The sequence below is a fragment of the Eurytemora carolleeae genome, unplaced genomic scaffold (genome assembly GCF_000591075.1).
Source record: "Eurytemora carolleeae unplaced genomic scaffold, Eaff_2.0 scaffold117, whole genome shotgun sequence".
NCBI classification, from domain to species: domain Eukaryota; kingdom Metazoa; phylum Arthropoda; class Copepoda; order Calanoida; family Temoridae; genus Eurytemora; species Eurytemora carolleeae.
Genome location: NW_019396401.1, coordinates 262,731 through 277,737, shown reverse-complemented (window position 1 = coordinate 277,737; position 15,007 = coordinate 262,731). Strand labels below are relative to the sequence as shown.

Here is a 15,007-nt window from a genome sequence, read left to right as displayed (position 1 = left end):
TTAATCACTGAAGAACCCTATTTTTCTGCAAGAGGTCTCTAAAAAGGTCTACTGAGTGTAAAATCTCGTTTGGTTTCGAATAACATCTGTTTCTTAAAAAAATGTAAATGTGTTTAAATTAAAAAGTTTGCTCTTATTTAATAGTTTTTTATTTCAGGTATATAATGAAATGAGCTGGGCAGATTTTGATACAGGCTTTGATTCTAAATATTTTAACTCTAAAATGGCGGGTGAGTGTTTCAGCGTTTAGATTCATGCTTTGTTACAATTGTCAATTTATAAAGATTTGATTAATGAGAGGGGGGGGGGACAAAATCTGATAGAAAGAGTTCTGGAATGATTAATGACATTAATAAATTAAATGGTCAAACATTGTTTAAGAGACTAAGCGTAATTTCACAACGGTACACTTGAAACCTTATCTAATCAAAAATTTGAAAGATGCTGTCGTATTTCTAGTTTCTAAAGTGTTTAAATCTGATATTTCCAGCCCTGCTGTCGTATTTCTAGTTTCTAAAGTGTTTAAATCTGATATTTCCAGTCCTGCTGTCGTATTTCTAGTTTTTAAAGTGTTTAAATCTGATATTTCCAGTCCTGTAGTCGTATTTCTAGTTTCTAAAGTGTTTAAATTTGATATTTCCAGTCCTGCTGTCGTATTTCTAGCTTGTAAAGTGTTTAAATCTGATATTTCCAGTCCTTTATGTTTTAATGCAATAGAAATGCGCAGTTACTTTGAGAAACCAAAATTAAAAATAATCAGTTATCGAAATTATAAATTCATACTCGAGGAGACAAAGCTTTTAAGGATACCGTCGTAAATCGGACATTGCCTCTTTGCTTGAGGGGGCACTTGAAATTATGCTTACACTCTCTTCAACCAGTTTATTATCTTTTAATCAATAAAGTAGCTGCAATATATTTAGCTGGACACATAGTACATAAGATACTGAGTAATTTCTGTTCTTGGTGTTTTTAATTTTCAACAAGTTTTTCCACAAGATTATTGTAATCCACTTCATCTCTGAAACATAGATTATTGTAATCCATGTCATCGCTGAAACATAGATTATTGTAATCCATGTCATCGCTGAAACATAGATTATTACTTGTTAGCCAATTAAAATATTTCACACGTTGTTAGCAAAGGGAACACACTTTTATCTTTTTTGTTGGCGCACTCTTTTTTTTATAATCATGATCTTAAAATTAGATTTTTTTTTAAAGTGACAAAAAAATATTTATTGAACCGTGTACTGGAACTAGGAAGACCCCTGCAGTTTTATGTTGCTGTAATACGTAATTTGGTAAATGTCGGATATCCGCTGCAATAAAGCATAATCCAAATTTTTACATGTAACTAAACTTTACTACAATAAAATTCGCACAAAGAGCGCTACAATTACATGGAAAATTATAAATCCTTATTTCACATCCAACTAAGTCATTTTGAGGTCATAGGACGTTCCTAAAAGTATGATTGATTGATTGATGGATTGCTTACTTGAGAGTGGAGGACGGATTCACTTGTCGGATCAAATCCTCAACCTTTGAACAATACAAGGTTTTTACAACAAACAGTTATTTACCTTTGGGCTTTGAATGCAACATTATATTTGCATTCAAATAAAAAGGAACTGAAGACGTAACTATAAGGGACCCAATGTGGCATGCTTGATTCATTATGGCACCCTTTAGACCTGTGCTCATGTCAGCCTTGGTTTTCTAACTGAAAATTGATTTTTTTTTAATTGTCGGAGACCATGAGGGAAATTTTCTGAATTGAAAATTAGTAGAAAGATAGAAAAATGTCCTCATTACAACACGAATCGGAAACTTTTTAAATGGAGGGTCCTCTGAAATTACGTTTACAATATCTTTGTACAGATGTACAAAATTTCTTATCAAGGAAGCACAGTCTTGAAAACGGCGGAGTAAAAGTCGTCTTCCCTTGTTTTTTAAATGAAAATGTTACCTAGGATCTTTTAATTTGTATGTACCTTTTTACTGAACATTTATTATAGATAAAACATTCTAAAATCTAAAGTAACATTTTAGATATAAATAAAAGATCATTGTTTTGTATATTACTGTTATCACTACCTCATCTTCTGTCATGGCCATAGATCCATATTGTGTCAAAACTTTCTTCAGATCATTCACCTTCATCAATCTGTTCGGTTGCAGCTTTCTAAATAAATCTATCTTAAAGAACTTGTTGGCTGCAATGCTCTGCTACTAAGGAAACTAAGAAAAAAAATATTTGATCCATCGACATAGAAAGATCCAAGCGATTAATATTTAAAGTTAATTGGAGAACCAATCCCCTTATACTCCCTAGTCAGGTTAATGATATTTACCCAAATAAACTAAGCAGTATATTCCTTGTATTTTACCTAGTCCGGTTCATGATATTTACCCAAATAAACCAAGCAGTATATCCCTTGTATTTTCCCTAGTCAGGTTCATGATATTTAACTAAATGAAATAAGCAGTTTATCCCTTGTATTTTCCTTAGTCCGGTTCATGATATTTACCCAAATGAACTAAGCAGTATATCCCTTGTATTTTCCCTAGTCCGATTCATGATAGTCTGGTTCATGATATTTACATAAATGAACAGTGTATCCCTTGTATTCTCTCTAGTCTGGTTCATGATATTCACCTAAATGAACTAAGCAGTGTGTCCCTTGTGTCCTATCTAGTCCGGTTCATGATATTTACCTAAATGAACTAAGCAATATATTTCTTGTATCCTTCCTAGTCCGCTCATGATATTTACCTAAATGAACTGAGCAGTATATCCCATGTATTCTCCCTTGTTCGGTTCCTGATATTTACCTTAATGAACTATGCAGTATATTCCTTTTATCCTGCCTAGTCCGGTTCATGATATTTACCTAAATGAACTAAGCAGTATATCTCTTGTATCTCCTCTCTAGTCTGGTTCATGATATTTACCTAAATGAACTAAGCAGTATATCCTTTGTGTCCTCTCTAGTCCGGTTCATGATGGAATGATCCAGGATATGAATGAACTCGTTAAACTCAATGAATCCACTTTCATCCGTGTCCATTTTATTAAACAGAATCTAGTCACAAATAAAAATTTTGACGTTTTATTAAATTTTTTATGAATAATCTTGTTAACCTCAAAGGGTTTGAGGAATATGTGCCATAATTACGCATTGATTTCATGTTGGTCAATTTCTTTCCTATTTTTTGAGCCTTAGTCCACACTGATTCACTAATTGAAAGTTAGCCAAAAATAAAAACAATCTAATTTCCGGTCATATGGTAATTATTTTGGACCCTTCCCCACCCCTTTCATTCTAAAATAAAACGTCCTCTAAACATTACACTGTTGAAGTTAGGTTAGGTTAAGAAAGATAGATATTGAGAGGGGGGGGATCCACTGAACGTTAAATAAGAACACACCAATATGTCCAAAACCATACCTGAATCTCCGAATCTGTTGGAGAAAGTCCCAAACTTCGAACTAAAGAAAAATATTTATGTTTTTTTTTCTATACAAACTTTAAAATAACTTACTCATTGTTCCGAATTCTCCTACATCTATTTCTCCATTTCCGTCATCGTCAAATTTTTCAAAGGTTTTTCTTAAAATTCGTTTATCATTTACTGATTTTTAACAAATATTTGTTGTTTATAAGTAGCCAATATACTCCCCCCCATCCCCCATCCCCTTGGAAACTTGTTTCTGAGTGTGAACCTGTAGGCAGCTATATCTAGTGCAGTGTTATCCTTAACTGACTCAGCCAGGGTGTTCTAAAATTTATATCATAATTATATTTATTAATTTAAGAAGTTAGTGCTTAAAGGGTCAATCATTTGTAAATATTTAATAATTGTTAGATTTTAATAAGCAAGGATTAAAACTAAGGCAAGGTGGATAGAATTTGTTTATATCTGCCGCTGACAGCCAAGTCCTAATTTTCCTTAGAGACAAAAAATTGTGAGCTAAAAAGTGGAAGAATTGATAACTAATATTTTCATTTTAATCAGATTTTTTTAGAGAATTTTACTTAGACCTTTTTTTCATAAATTAATTTCCAATTTAACTAAAATTTCATTAGTATTAATCCTTTTATTTGTTATCAATCATTCCCTTCAACCAACACGGCATAGAATGCTTACCTTAGTAAGGACCTTCTTTTTGAACATTTGTTCAAATGTTGAACAGGGCCTTCGCGTCATTTTGTCTCTACAGAAATGTGTTACTGAAAATATATTTTTTAAAGGGACTGTTCACGTAATTACGAACGACCCTTAATTTTTTTCAACGGTAGCCTTAAAAGCGTCTTCTGATTAAGAATGATAAAAATATCCAGGTTTTCTCTGTGAAATTGTCAGAAAAAAAATACTATCTGCACTTTTTATTGATCAGATTCAGGTGTTAATGTACCGTTGTGAATCAAGCATGCACCTCCTCTGTTTAGTGTTTCACTTGAGTAAAAACTAGGTTCCTTTAAATACTAGTGTTGAATTGTTTAACTCCCCCGGTCTATTTATAACTGTCGAATTTAACAATATTATGCAGCCTCTGCCCCGCAATATTTACTGTCAATATTTTCTACAAACTTCACTTCAAAATATTTTGATTCATTTTCGATTTCTCGATTTTGTTAATCGCTTTGGGATTTAAACGTGATTGCGTAAGTAGGAATTTGTTTAGGAAAGGCTCAAGTTTTTTTCGGGGGGGGGGGGCGCAAAGCTTGAACAAAACCCGAAAACCAAAGATTGTATTGATTCGAGGGGGGGGGGGGGGAGAGTCTGAGTCCCCATAACCTTCCCTCCTTACTATTTCTCTGGTAAAGGGCGTGCCTAAAATTCTTGTTATTGTTATTGTATTGGATTTCAAAAATTATGTTATTATAATTTGTCTTGCGGGATCAAGTGTGTATCCTCAAATTTGAAAATTCCCACATTAGATATCGAGATGAAGCGTTCAATATTAACAATACTCCACCTAAAAGTTATAAGCCCTGGTTTCTTATTAAATAACAACCCCTGAAGGTGTAAAATCTAGAACGGAAATAATTTTAATGTATTTTAATGGTTTTGGAGGGAAAACAGTATTTACAGAAAACAAGGGGAATCTAAGGGAAAATTGTGACAAAATTTGTATCAAATTAAATCAAGTTAGTATTTTATGAAGAAGTTTTAGTTTGTTTGTCCGATCATAACTCCTGATTCTGGAACTCGGTGGAACCACGGGAATGTTCTTCGCTTGGTTTGAATATTTATAGTTGAGTGAGTTGGCAAAAACTTATTTTTCAGGCAGAGCTAGGTAGCCAAACAAGTACTTAACAAATTATACAATAAATGTGTTAAAAACGAAAATATCAATATTTTTATATTCGTTTTCTTCAAAGAAGAAATTTAAAAGCTTGAGTAAAATATAAGTTAAGTTTACAAAGTGAAGATGAGGGACTATTTACCCCTTTATAAAAGATAGGCAGAACTCAAGAAACTTGCGTGCGCATACTGAGTTGAATTACAAGGCAGAGAGAGCCTGTTCTAGCCGCGGCGCTGGGCCCCCTAGCCAGTCTTAGCCGCAGCGCTAGGCCCAGAAAGTGTCTTAAAGTAATCTATTATCTAACCCTAAAATATATACTAATCTCTCTCTTCTTGTAATTCAACGCGGCAAGTGAACGTAACTTCCTTGGTCAACTGCCCTAATTAAATATGATATCATTATTGATATGACCGAAAAGTTAAAACTCATTCATTAACTTGACCGGAAATATATTTTTCAATACAAAAACTCGAATGTACTTAGTATCGGCATCTCTAGTTTTAACGAAAAACATCAATTGCAGACTTAAATACTTCTAAAAATCTAACTGATCACAATGTTTCTAAAATGTTCTAGTTTCTGGTAAACCTGGTGGTTGGGAAGGATTGAGGAATAAATCTAAAATATTCCCTTTAATATGTGTAATATGTTCTAGTATCTGGTAAACCTGGTGGTTGGGAAGGATTGAGGAATAAATCTAAAATATTCCCTTTAATATGTGTAATATGTTCTAGTATCTGGTAAACCTGGTGGTTGGGAAGGATTGAGGAATACTTCTAGAATATTCCCTTTAATATGTTTAATTTGTTTTAGTACCTGGTAAACCTGGTGGTTGGGAAGGATGGAAGAATAAATCTAGAATATTCCCTTTAATATGTTTAATATGTTCTAGTATCTGGTAAACCTGGTGGTTGGGAAGGATTGTGGAATAAATCTAAAATATTCCCTTTAATATGTGTAATATGTTCTAGTATCTGGTAAACCTGGTGGTTGGGAAGGATTGAGGAATACATCTAGAATATTCCCTTTAATTTGTTTAATATGTTCTAGTATTTGGTAAACTTGGTGGTTGGGAAGGATTGATGAATAGTGCAAGCAATCTAGAATGTTCCCTTTAATATGTTTAATGTGTTCTAGTACCTGTTAAACCTGGTGGTTGGGAAGGATTGAGGAATACATCTAAAATATTCCCTTTAATATGTTTAATATGTTCTCGTATCTGGTAAACCTGGTGGTTGGGAAGGATTGAGGAATAAATCTAAAATATTCCCTTTTATATATGATTAATATGTTCTAGTATCTGGTAAACCTGGTGGTTGGGAAGGATTGAGGAAAAGAGCAAGAAATCTAGAAAATGATATTGATGTTAAGCTTGTCTCCTACAGTAAACTGGGAACAAGTCTCGGCAGAAAGAAAGGACCGGAGGTAACACAAATATTTATTTAAAAATTTTGACTTGATTTACGTTTTCCAAAAACCAATTTTACAGGTCAATATTTGATCTCCCTTCCTTAGTTCTAATACTGCTGGAATATGTCTGGATTCCCCTCTCTCCTTAGTTCTAATACATCTTGATAGGATGAAATAAGCATCCTTGATCTACAACTCCTTAGTTCTAATACTCCATGAATATGTTTGGATCTCCCCTCCTTAGTGTAATNACCGGAGGTAACACAAATATTTATTTAAAAATTTTGACTTGATTTACGTTTTCCAAAAACCAATTTTACAGGTCAATATTTGATCTCCCTTCCTTAGTTCTAATACTGCTGGAATATGTCTGGATTCCCCTCTCTCCTTAGTTCTAATACATCTTGAATATGCCAGGGATAAACAACCCTTGATCTACTACTCCTTAGTTCTAATACTCCATGAATATGCCTGGATCTCCCCTCCTTATTTCTAATACTGCTGGAATATGTCTGGATCCCCCTCTCTCCTTAGTTCTAATGCATCTTGATAGGATGAAATAAGCATCCTTGATCTACAACTCCTTAGTTCTAATACTCCATGAATATGTTTGGATCTCCCCTCCTTAGTGTAATACTCCATGAATATTTATGAATCTCCCTCCCTCCTTAGTCCTTAGTTCTAATTCTCCATGAATATGCCTAGGATTAAGAACCCCTGATCCTTCTCCCCTTAATGTTAATACTCCATGAATATGCCTGGATCTCCCCTCCTTAGTTCTAATACTCCATGAATGATTATGCCTTAATTCTAATACCCCTTGAATATGCTTAGGATAAACAACCCTTGATCTCCCAAACTGAAAGTGTAGAAAAGTTGGGAACAGAAATAGAACTTCTAATTGATGAACTCAGCAAGGTAAAGAATGAAAATATGATGGATTAATGTTGTTTTTTTTTTCATTTTTTATTTTATTTATATACTCTGGTGAGATAGACCATAAAATTCAATTAAAACTAATAAAAAGGTTAAATTTTATGCAATTTTTGTTTTATGCCTTTTGCCAACGTCATTTTTGCTATGTGACTTTTTGCTTTCTTTAAAAAACCGGTCTTAGCCGCAGCGTTCAGCCCAACGGATTCTCAGGAAGCCAAACCTAACCATTAAAAATGTCATACATGATTTCCATACAGTTGACGTGACGAGTTATAGTCCCGAGTAAAATGACAGTTGTATAAAAGTTCTATCACTATTTGATTGCAGGTTAACAATGAGATGTCCGAGTTTGCTGGTGCTCCTGGTAGCTCACAATCAGCAGCTATTCATCATACTCTACAGAGACATACAGAGATACTGCAGGACTACAGGTAGATTTCTTTATTTGACACTAGCTTGAGAACCCAGCGTTGCCCAGGTTACTCAATACTCATAGTTATCTCCCGCCGTTTACCCGCACTTTGTCGATTTTACCGGAAAACTAAATTTTCAAAATAAATGTCTACCCACTCAACTTAGAATCCTTGTACCAGGCTAAGAACATTCCCGTGGCTCTCCTGAGTTCTTCAATCATTTAAGGCAAATTCGTCCAGGATTCATGAGTTAGGAGACTAAAACTTATATATAGATTTAACGCTCTTTAAGGCTTTAAGATCCCTTCGCGCACCTTTCATAGTAATTAGTTTTAGCTTTAAATTGTTGATTTTCCTGTTAAATTTCTAAGATTTTTTCCAGGCATAATTTTTTATTTTAATAATTCGTTGAATCTTTTCCAGGGGTTATGTGAGTTCCCACTTAAAAATGTCTGCCCGATCAGTTTAACCGTTTATTGGATACAAACAAATCTAAAGGCATGCCATATTTAAATGTATACCTAATCCATTATCTATTATCTTTTTGATTTCAAGGCAGGAGTTCAGGAAGACTGCAGCAAACATAACTTCTCTTATTGAACGAGAAGATTTACTTTCATCTGTACAAACAGACATATCTGACTTCAGGTACATATAGTACATACAGACATATCTGACTTCAGGTACATACAGACATATCTGACTTCAGGTACATATAGTACATACAGACATATCTGAATTCAGGTACATATAGTACATACAGACATATCTGACTTCAGGTACATACAGTACATAAAGACATATCTGACTTTAGGTACATACAGTACACAGCCATATCTGACTTCAGGTACACCTGGGTACATATATAGGGACAAGGATATAATTTAGAATATGTATGTAGGAACTAGAATATAATCTAGAATTTATAGAAACAAGGATTTAATCTATAATATATAAGAACAAGGATATAATCTAGAATATATAGGAACAAGGATATAATCAGAATATTAAGGAACAAGGATACAATCTAGAATTTCAAAGAATAAGGATATAATTTAGCATAAAAAGGAACAAGGATAGAATCTAGAATATATAGGAACAAGTATATAATTTTCGAATATTTAGGAACAAGGATATAATTTAGAATATAAAGGAACAAGGATATTTTCTAGAATTTATAGGAACAAGGATACAATCTAGAATATAAAGGAATAAGGATATAATTTAGCATAAAAAGGAACAAGGATATAATCTAGAATATATAGTAACAAGGATATAATCTAGAATATATAGGAAAAAAGATATTATTTAGAATATTTAGGAACAAGGATATAATCTAGAATATATAGGAACAAGGATATAATCTAGAATATATAGAAAAAAAGATATTATTTAGAATATTTAGGAACAAGGATATAATCTAGAATATATAGGAACAAGGATATAATCTAGAGTATATAGAAACAAGGATATAATCTAGAATATATAGGAATAAGAATATAATCTAGAATATATATAGGAACAAGGATATGATCTAGAATATATAGGACCTAGGATATAATCTAGAATATATAGGAACAAGGATATAATCTAGAATATATAGGAACAAGGATATAATTAGAATATATAGGAACAAGGGTATAATCTAGAATATATATAGGAACAAGGATTTAATCTAGAATATATATGAACAAGGATATAATCTAGAACATATAGGACCTAGGATTTAATCTAGAATATTTAGAAACGAGGAAATCATCTAGAATATAACGGACCTATGATATAATCTAGAATATATAGGAACAAGGATATAATCTAGAACATATAGGACCTATATAGGAACAAGGATATAATCTAGAATATATAGGATCTAGGATATAATCTAGAATATATAGGAACAAGGTTAAGAGTAGAGGAACAAGGATATAATATAGAATATATAGGAAGAAGGAAATCATCTAGAATATAAAGGACCTAGGATATAATCTAGAATATATAGGAACAAGGATAAGAGTAGAGGAACTAGGATGGATGCACTGCTCAGGGAATCAGAACACACCAGGTAAAAGATAGAGCTTAAAATTGTGTTTAAATTTTTCAGCAAATTGGGTCCAAAAATGGTTTTTGAGTTTGAGAGGGGGGTTTTAAACAGATATTTCAAGAAATTAAAATTATATTTGATATTTCAGGAACTCTGAAAGGTTGATTGATGAACAGATTAATATTGCGCTGGAAACACGAGAAAATCTCGTCTTTCAAAGGGAAACTATCAAGGTATTTGTATTGTTATAATCTTGCAGCCCCCCCCCCTCCACTGCACCGGCTACCATGAAAAATCGCGGTGTAACTTAAATAAACTCTCCAGAAAAATCCCAAATACATTTTTCATAAAATGTACTAATGATGTTTAACTACCATGGTAACCTGAAATCTTTGGAATAATTCTCGTCTTTTTATTTTGCTTCAATGAGAAATGAAAGGATTTTGTGATTTGTTAATAATTAACATATTTTTAATTTTTTTCACCACACATTATCATAACTATATAATATATTAGCTAAAGTGACCGGCGTTGCCCGTGGGATTAAAACAAAATAAAATCATCCTATATTACCCCCGGGCTACCCCAGGTCCCCCTCGAAAAATTTCAGCCCATTCGGTTCAGCCGTTTGGCTGGCTATAGGGAACATATATACCAATGTCTTGTTTTATTTTATAGATAGATAGATACAAATGAAATAGTAATCTCTGTTTGTTTGTTTGTATGTTCGATCATGACTTATGTCAGATTTGCAACAGTTTTGATTGGAGAACTCATTAGAACCACGGGATTGCTCATAGCCTGGTTTAAAATAAATGGTTTAGCGCTGCTATGGAGAAAATTTAGTTTCCAGGCAAAGCTGGGTTTCCAATTTAGTTTATCATTTTTAAATTACTAAACCTTTAGGGGCAGTTCATCATAATATCATTGGCTGTTTACCAACTTTCATGATTGTTCAGGCGTTCCAGAAGAAGTTGAACGATCTGACGAACAAGTTCCCTGTGATAAACAGTCTGGTTAACAGGATCACGCTCAGGAAGCGGAGGGATACCATCATTCTTGGCGCCGTTGTCGGCTTCTGTCTGGTTTTCTTCATCTGGTGGATTTTTGGATAGTTATCCGGGATTAATCGCCGAAATTTTTACAATTTTCGCGCATTTGTAATAAAATAAAATTTTGATAATTATTCCTAAAACAATGTTTGGTATGGTTTTTATTATCTGTGAAACTGTTGTTTTAACTATTTCTTTCTGTGATAACCCATTGTTCTTACTTGGGCCATACTAAAATTATTTTCAGTTTTGAAATGCACCAATTTTCTAAGGATAGGATATGGTTTATATTGAATATTGAATATAGACTTGCGTTTATTTTCACTGTGTTTATTTATGAATGATAAGAGTTGAACTGCTGCACCAGAATTTTCTTTTTTGTACTTTAATTTTATATTTTAAACTAGCTAACGTGTAAGGAATATTGCCTATAAATATATATTTATAAAACTGAATTTTTAAAAATAATTTTTCAGAAGAAATGTTTTCTAACAGCAGTTGGTAGGAAGAGTTTGCAGGCAACCCATGTAAGTTCTTCATCAATATAATGTAATGTACTTAGTGTAGGAATAATTTAGCTTGCATGTTGTACTGTACTGTTCTCTCTACCCTGTACAGTGTACACTGTACTTTCTACTAAGTATCCTAGACTCAGAATTAAAGAAAATAGTGAAGTGATTGTGACATCAAAAAAATCAGCATATATCAATTCGCCCAATCAAAATAATAACTCCTATAAAACCGTGAATTCCTAAAAAACTTCGATTTAAAGTGAACTCCCTGAAAATGAACGAAGACTGAAGATTTTTCTGAATATGTGCTCAAGCTGAAAATGAGTCAAAGTCAGGCTGACGAAGCATTTCTCTCCGTTCGGATTGTTGTTCTTGATCACTACCAGGTATTTGATATTATTATTATCATTAATATTATTTTCATAATTATTATTATCATTATTATTGTTCAGATTTTTGGTAATATATAAATTTTGGGAGGTTAGAACTATTTATCTTGCCTAATATGTATTCTCTAAGATCAATCAGTGGTATCTTCCACATAACCTAAATATCTGAACAGCACAATTTTACATAAATAACCATTTTCAACAAGGGCGTATACAGAAATAAAGCTAGGGGGCCAAATATGCGCGAAGTGCGACATTTCCCCCCTCTACCTAGGAGCTCCTGGGGGGAGGGGGGGGGGGCAAAATTCGAACTGTAAATTCAAAACATTTGGCTTCTTGGATAAGATACTTTAAAGGTACATATACACTATACATTCCAATTAACTTGCAAGTCATTTTTTTATGTTCCTCACTTTTCAGTAAAAGATTTGAAAGGTCTAGGGGAGGCACTGCCCCCCTGTTCCCCCCACCCTGTATACGCCCTTGATAATGAGTTTTATATTTGATAAAATTAACCTGAAACATTTCAAGGAGTGGATACAAAAATTTCGATTCGCAGCATACTTGTTAATTGATATATTTAGTCAAATTTTCTTGTACATTTAAAAATTGTGGGACGTGCCAAATAATCTAATTATCTAAATAACAAATTTTTTTGGTTATAAAAAATACGAGTAAAATCTTAAAGATCTTGAGAGATATTTTATAGAAACTACTAAAGATATTTTCAAAAAGTGGTTGTAGTACTATAGTAGTCGTAATTTCAAGTAATCTTCCATTTTGAGGTAGTGTGTCCGATTCACTCAGGATACCAGTGGGAATAGGACTAAATAAATTCAAGGCTACAGTCACTTTAATTTATATATATTAGGGTGAACCTGTGTCTGGACTGGACCCTCTCTACTCGGATCGAGGTTATGAAGTACGTCGTGTTCCTGTACTCAGGGTGTTCGGCTCCACACCAGCAGGTAAACTACAAGAAAATACTAAGTAAATGTTAATAAAAAATGGACCAAATTGAAGATTAGAGAATGAATTGAAAATATTAAAGATAAAATAAAAGAACATGGGAATGGATAAGACTAGAAAACGGAGAGAAAAGTTGCAAATTTTCTTGGAACTTATCTTGTTTTCTGATCCATAGCCTAAGCTTTTGAAATAGGGTTACCTTCAAAGAACGAGACTTCAGAGACGATTTACAGAATATATTCAAACCTCTTTCTTACTTTCATGATTCTCTGGAAGTTTTATCTGGTCTTTTCCCAGTCAAATTAGTCTTATAGTAACACCGCCAAATGCAATCTTTTGATCTTCATAATTAAGAAATTTCATCTCTTCATTAAAGTCTTTTTCTTTGTGGGTAACCCTGTAAGTTACCTTTTCCAGGACAGAAGACGACTTTGCATATCCACGGTATATTCCCGTATCTTTATGTACCTTGGCCTGAGAAGGAGAAGGAAGGGTTTACATACAGGTACATTACAACAAAACTAGTTTTAGAGCCGGTCTTACTCTTATAGGTCACATTTTAATTGTAAACGAAACCCCCTCCCCCCACCCCCACTCCAGGTAGTACTTCATCCTGTTAGGGATGGCCGGGTTGGACCGGACCATAAGTTCTGGCCGGGTGCATTACTTATCCTCCGTTGGCGGTTTGGGTTTCTCAAGATGGGGAAACTTTCAGATCAATATTCGTATATCATCGTATATCTTGACAAAACAGGAAAACCTTTCTGTTTCTGTGCACTGCAATGGCACATTTTTTAAGGTCAAAATTTGTCTGTGGAAAGCAGATTTTATTTATCGTAATATTTAAATAGATTTTGTTAAATAAAATTAATGTTTCTAATTATAACTAGTACTTCTTAAAGGTTAGCATCAGCTTTGGATAAAGCGATAAATACCTCATTAAATCAGTCAAAGGTAGGATATCTCATTTAATTATCAAATAAGAAAATCCGCCATTTTTTAAATGATTTTTTTACTTTGTTAATTGAAAAAAAAACTTTATTTAACACTACTCAAAAGCTTGGTTGTTTTGTTTTCGAATAATGGATTGTTTACAAATTAGGAATTGTTTACTAAGAACCCAGTTTTTGTCGCCAAGATCACTAAATTTAAAAGATTTTTCAAAATACTTCAAAGATTTTTGAATTTGATGATAAATAAATTAATGCTATCCAGGCTGATATCCAGCACGTGTACAAGGCCGTTAAGGTCTCTGGAAGGCCTTTTTATGGATATCATCCAAGACAACACACCTTCGTTAAGGAACACAAAAAATCAAAAATAAAATTTTTCAGAATTTTAAAAGCTTGGTCTGAAAATCAGCTTTTTTCGCTTTTGGTTGATTTTATCGATTTTAAATTATTTTATAAACTTTTAATATTAAAGTCTAATTTAATACGAACTAGTAGATGTTGTTTGATCTTAAGTTTGAACTCTGAAAGGACAAAATTGATATTGTTCTTTTTTTTGTATTCCAATATCTGTAACAAGCAATAATTCATGATTTAGCAAAGTCACTAAATGTTAATGGCTGTGAGATAAAAAAGTAGGATGTTCGCTTAAGCTTGGTTTGAGCTGAGCTCAGTTGATTTGATTTGATTTGATTTGCTTTGATTTGATTTGATTTGATTTGTTGCACAGATCTACTTCTACAGCTACTCCATGCTGAAACGTGGATCTGATCTACTCAATGCTGGAGTTATACTGGGAGAGGTATTCCAGCCTCATGAGAGTCATGTTCCTCCTGAACTACAGTTCATGATGGATTATAATCTACAGGGGATGAATCTTATACATCTCAAGCATGTCATGTTTAGACAGGTCAGTTGGATGAAGTATGTCATGTTTAGACAGGTCGGTTGGATGAAGTATGTCATGTTAAGACAGGTTAGTTGGATAAAGTATGTCATGTTTTTTACTCTCAGGAAA

At 33.1% G+C, this 15,007-nt stretch overlaps 4 protein-coding genes across 12 annotated transcripts in view; 3 read left to right on the top strand and 1 right to left on the bottom strand.

Annotated features, from left to right (window-relative positions):
* The first annotated feature begins 14 nt into the window (after window positions 1-14).
* Window positions 15-11,487, top strand: LOC111702524 (Golgi SNAP receptor complex member 1). The gene is made up of 9 exons (XM_023474249.1): window positions 15-103; window positions 158-230; window positions 6,615-6,742; window positions 7,562-7,645; window positions 7,991-8,094; window positions 8,632-8,724; window positions 10,076-10,138; window positions 10,266-10,350; window positions 11,077-11,487. The coding sequence occupies exons 2-9, from the start codon at window positions 170-172 to the stop codon at window positions 11,230-11,232; spliced, it is 774 nt and encodes a 257-aa protein (XP_023330017.1). The 5' UTR covers window positions 15-103; window positions 158-169; the 3' UTR covers window positions 11,233-11,487.
* LOC111702525 (calmodulin) lies at window positions 868-4,733 on the bottom strand. Of its 4 annotated transcripts, none has more exons than XM_023474250.1 (8): window positions 4,156-4,733; window positions 3,731-3,786; window positions 3,550-3,617; window positions 3,456-3,496; window positions 2,959-3,089; window positions 2,101-2,188; window positions 1,502-1,545; window positions 868-1,087 (listed from the first exon to the last, which is right to left on the bottom strand). In XM_023474250.1, the coding sequence occupies exons 1-8, from the start codon at window positions 4,213-4,215 to the stop codon at window positions 973-975; spliced, it is 603 nt and encodes a 200-aa protein (XP_023330018.1). In that variant the 5' UTR covers window positions 4,216-4,733; the 3' UTR covers window positions 868-972. The 4 variants fall into 4 exon arrangements, with proteins under 4 accessions (XP_023330018.1, XP_023330019.1, XP_023330021.1 ...); XM_023474251.1 differs by having other exon boundaries at window positions 868-1,021; window positions 4,156-4,726; XM_023474253.1 differs by lacking the exons at window positions 868-1,087; window positions 1,502-1,545 and adding an exon at window positions 1,575-1,726 and having other exon boundaries at window positions 4,156-4,727.
* A 98-nt stretch (window positions 11,488-11,585) lies between the features above and the next one.
* LOC111702521 (glycerol-3-phosphate phosphatase) overlaps window positions 11,586-15,007 on the top strand; it is a 19,504-nt gene continuing 16,082 nt past the window's right edge. For all 5 annotated transcript variants that reach the window (XM_023474244.1, XM_023474243.1, XM_023474242.1 and 2 more), the window contains exon 1: window positions 11,586-11,696. The gene's annotated coding sequence lies outside the window, so the exon portion shown is untranslated. The remainder of the gene's footprint in view (window positions 11,697-15,007) is intronic.
* The window catches only part of LOC111702519 (DNA polymerase zeta catalytic subunit), an 8,852-nt gene continuing 5,507 nt past the window's right edge, over window positions 11,663-15,007 (top strand). Inside the window, exons 1-6 of one of the 2 annotated variants that reach the window (XM_023474237.1) lie at window positions 11,664-12,067; window positions 12,942-13,038; window positions 13,457-13,544; window positions 13,942-13,993; window positions 14,255-14,341; window positions 14,720-14,899. In XM_023474237.1, coding sequence (XP_023330005.1) covers window positions 12,002-12,067; window positions 12,942-13,038; window positions 13,457-13,544; window positions 13,942-13,993; window positions 14,255-14,341; window positions 14,720-14,899 — 570 coding nt within the window. In that variant the 5' untranslated portion in view covers window positions 11,664-12,001. Of the gene's footprint in view, window positions 12,068-12,941; window positions 13,039-13,456; window positions 13,545-13,941; window positions 13,994-14,254; window positions 14,342-14,719; window positions 14,900-15,007 lie in introns of both variants that reach the window. The other variant, XM_023474238.1, reaches the window with a different exon arrangement.

Excerpts from the sequence above, each read along its gene's own strand:
- LOC111702525 (XM_023474250.1), bottom strand. The coding sequence starts at position 4,215 with ATGACGCGAAGGCCCTGTTCAACATTTGAACAAATGTTCAAAAAGAAG. Across the intron at positions 1,546-2,100 it reads TGGCCATGACAGAAGATGAG|GTTGAGGATTTGATCCGACA; the intron begins GTAGTGATAACA and ends TATTGTTCAAAG. Across the intron at positions 1,088-1,501 it reads AATCCGTCCTCCACTCTCAA|CGATGACATGGATTACAATA; the intron begins GTAAGCAATCCA and ends TCTATGTTTCAG.
- LOC111702524 (XM_023474249.1), top strand. The coding sequence starts at position 170 with ATGAGCTGGGCAGATTTTGATACAGGCTTTGATTCTAAATATTTTAAC. Across the intron at positions 231-6,614 it reads TTTTAACTCTAAAATGGCGG|TATCTGGTAAACCTGGTGGT; the intron begins GTGAGTGTTTCA and ends AATATGTTCTAG. Across the intron at positions 8,725-10,075 it reads ACAGACATATCTGACTTCAG|GAACAAGGATAAGAGTAGAG; the intron begins GTACATATAGTA and ends TAGAATATATAG.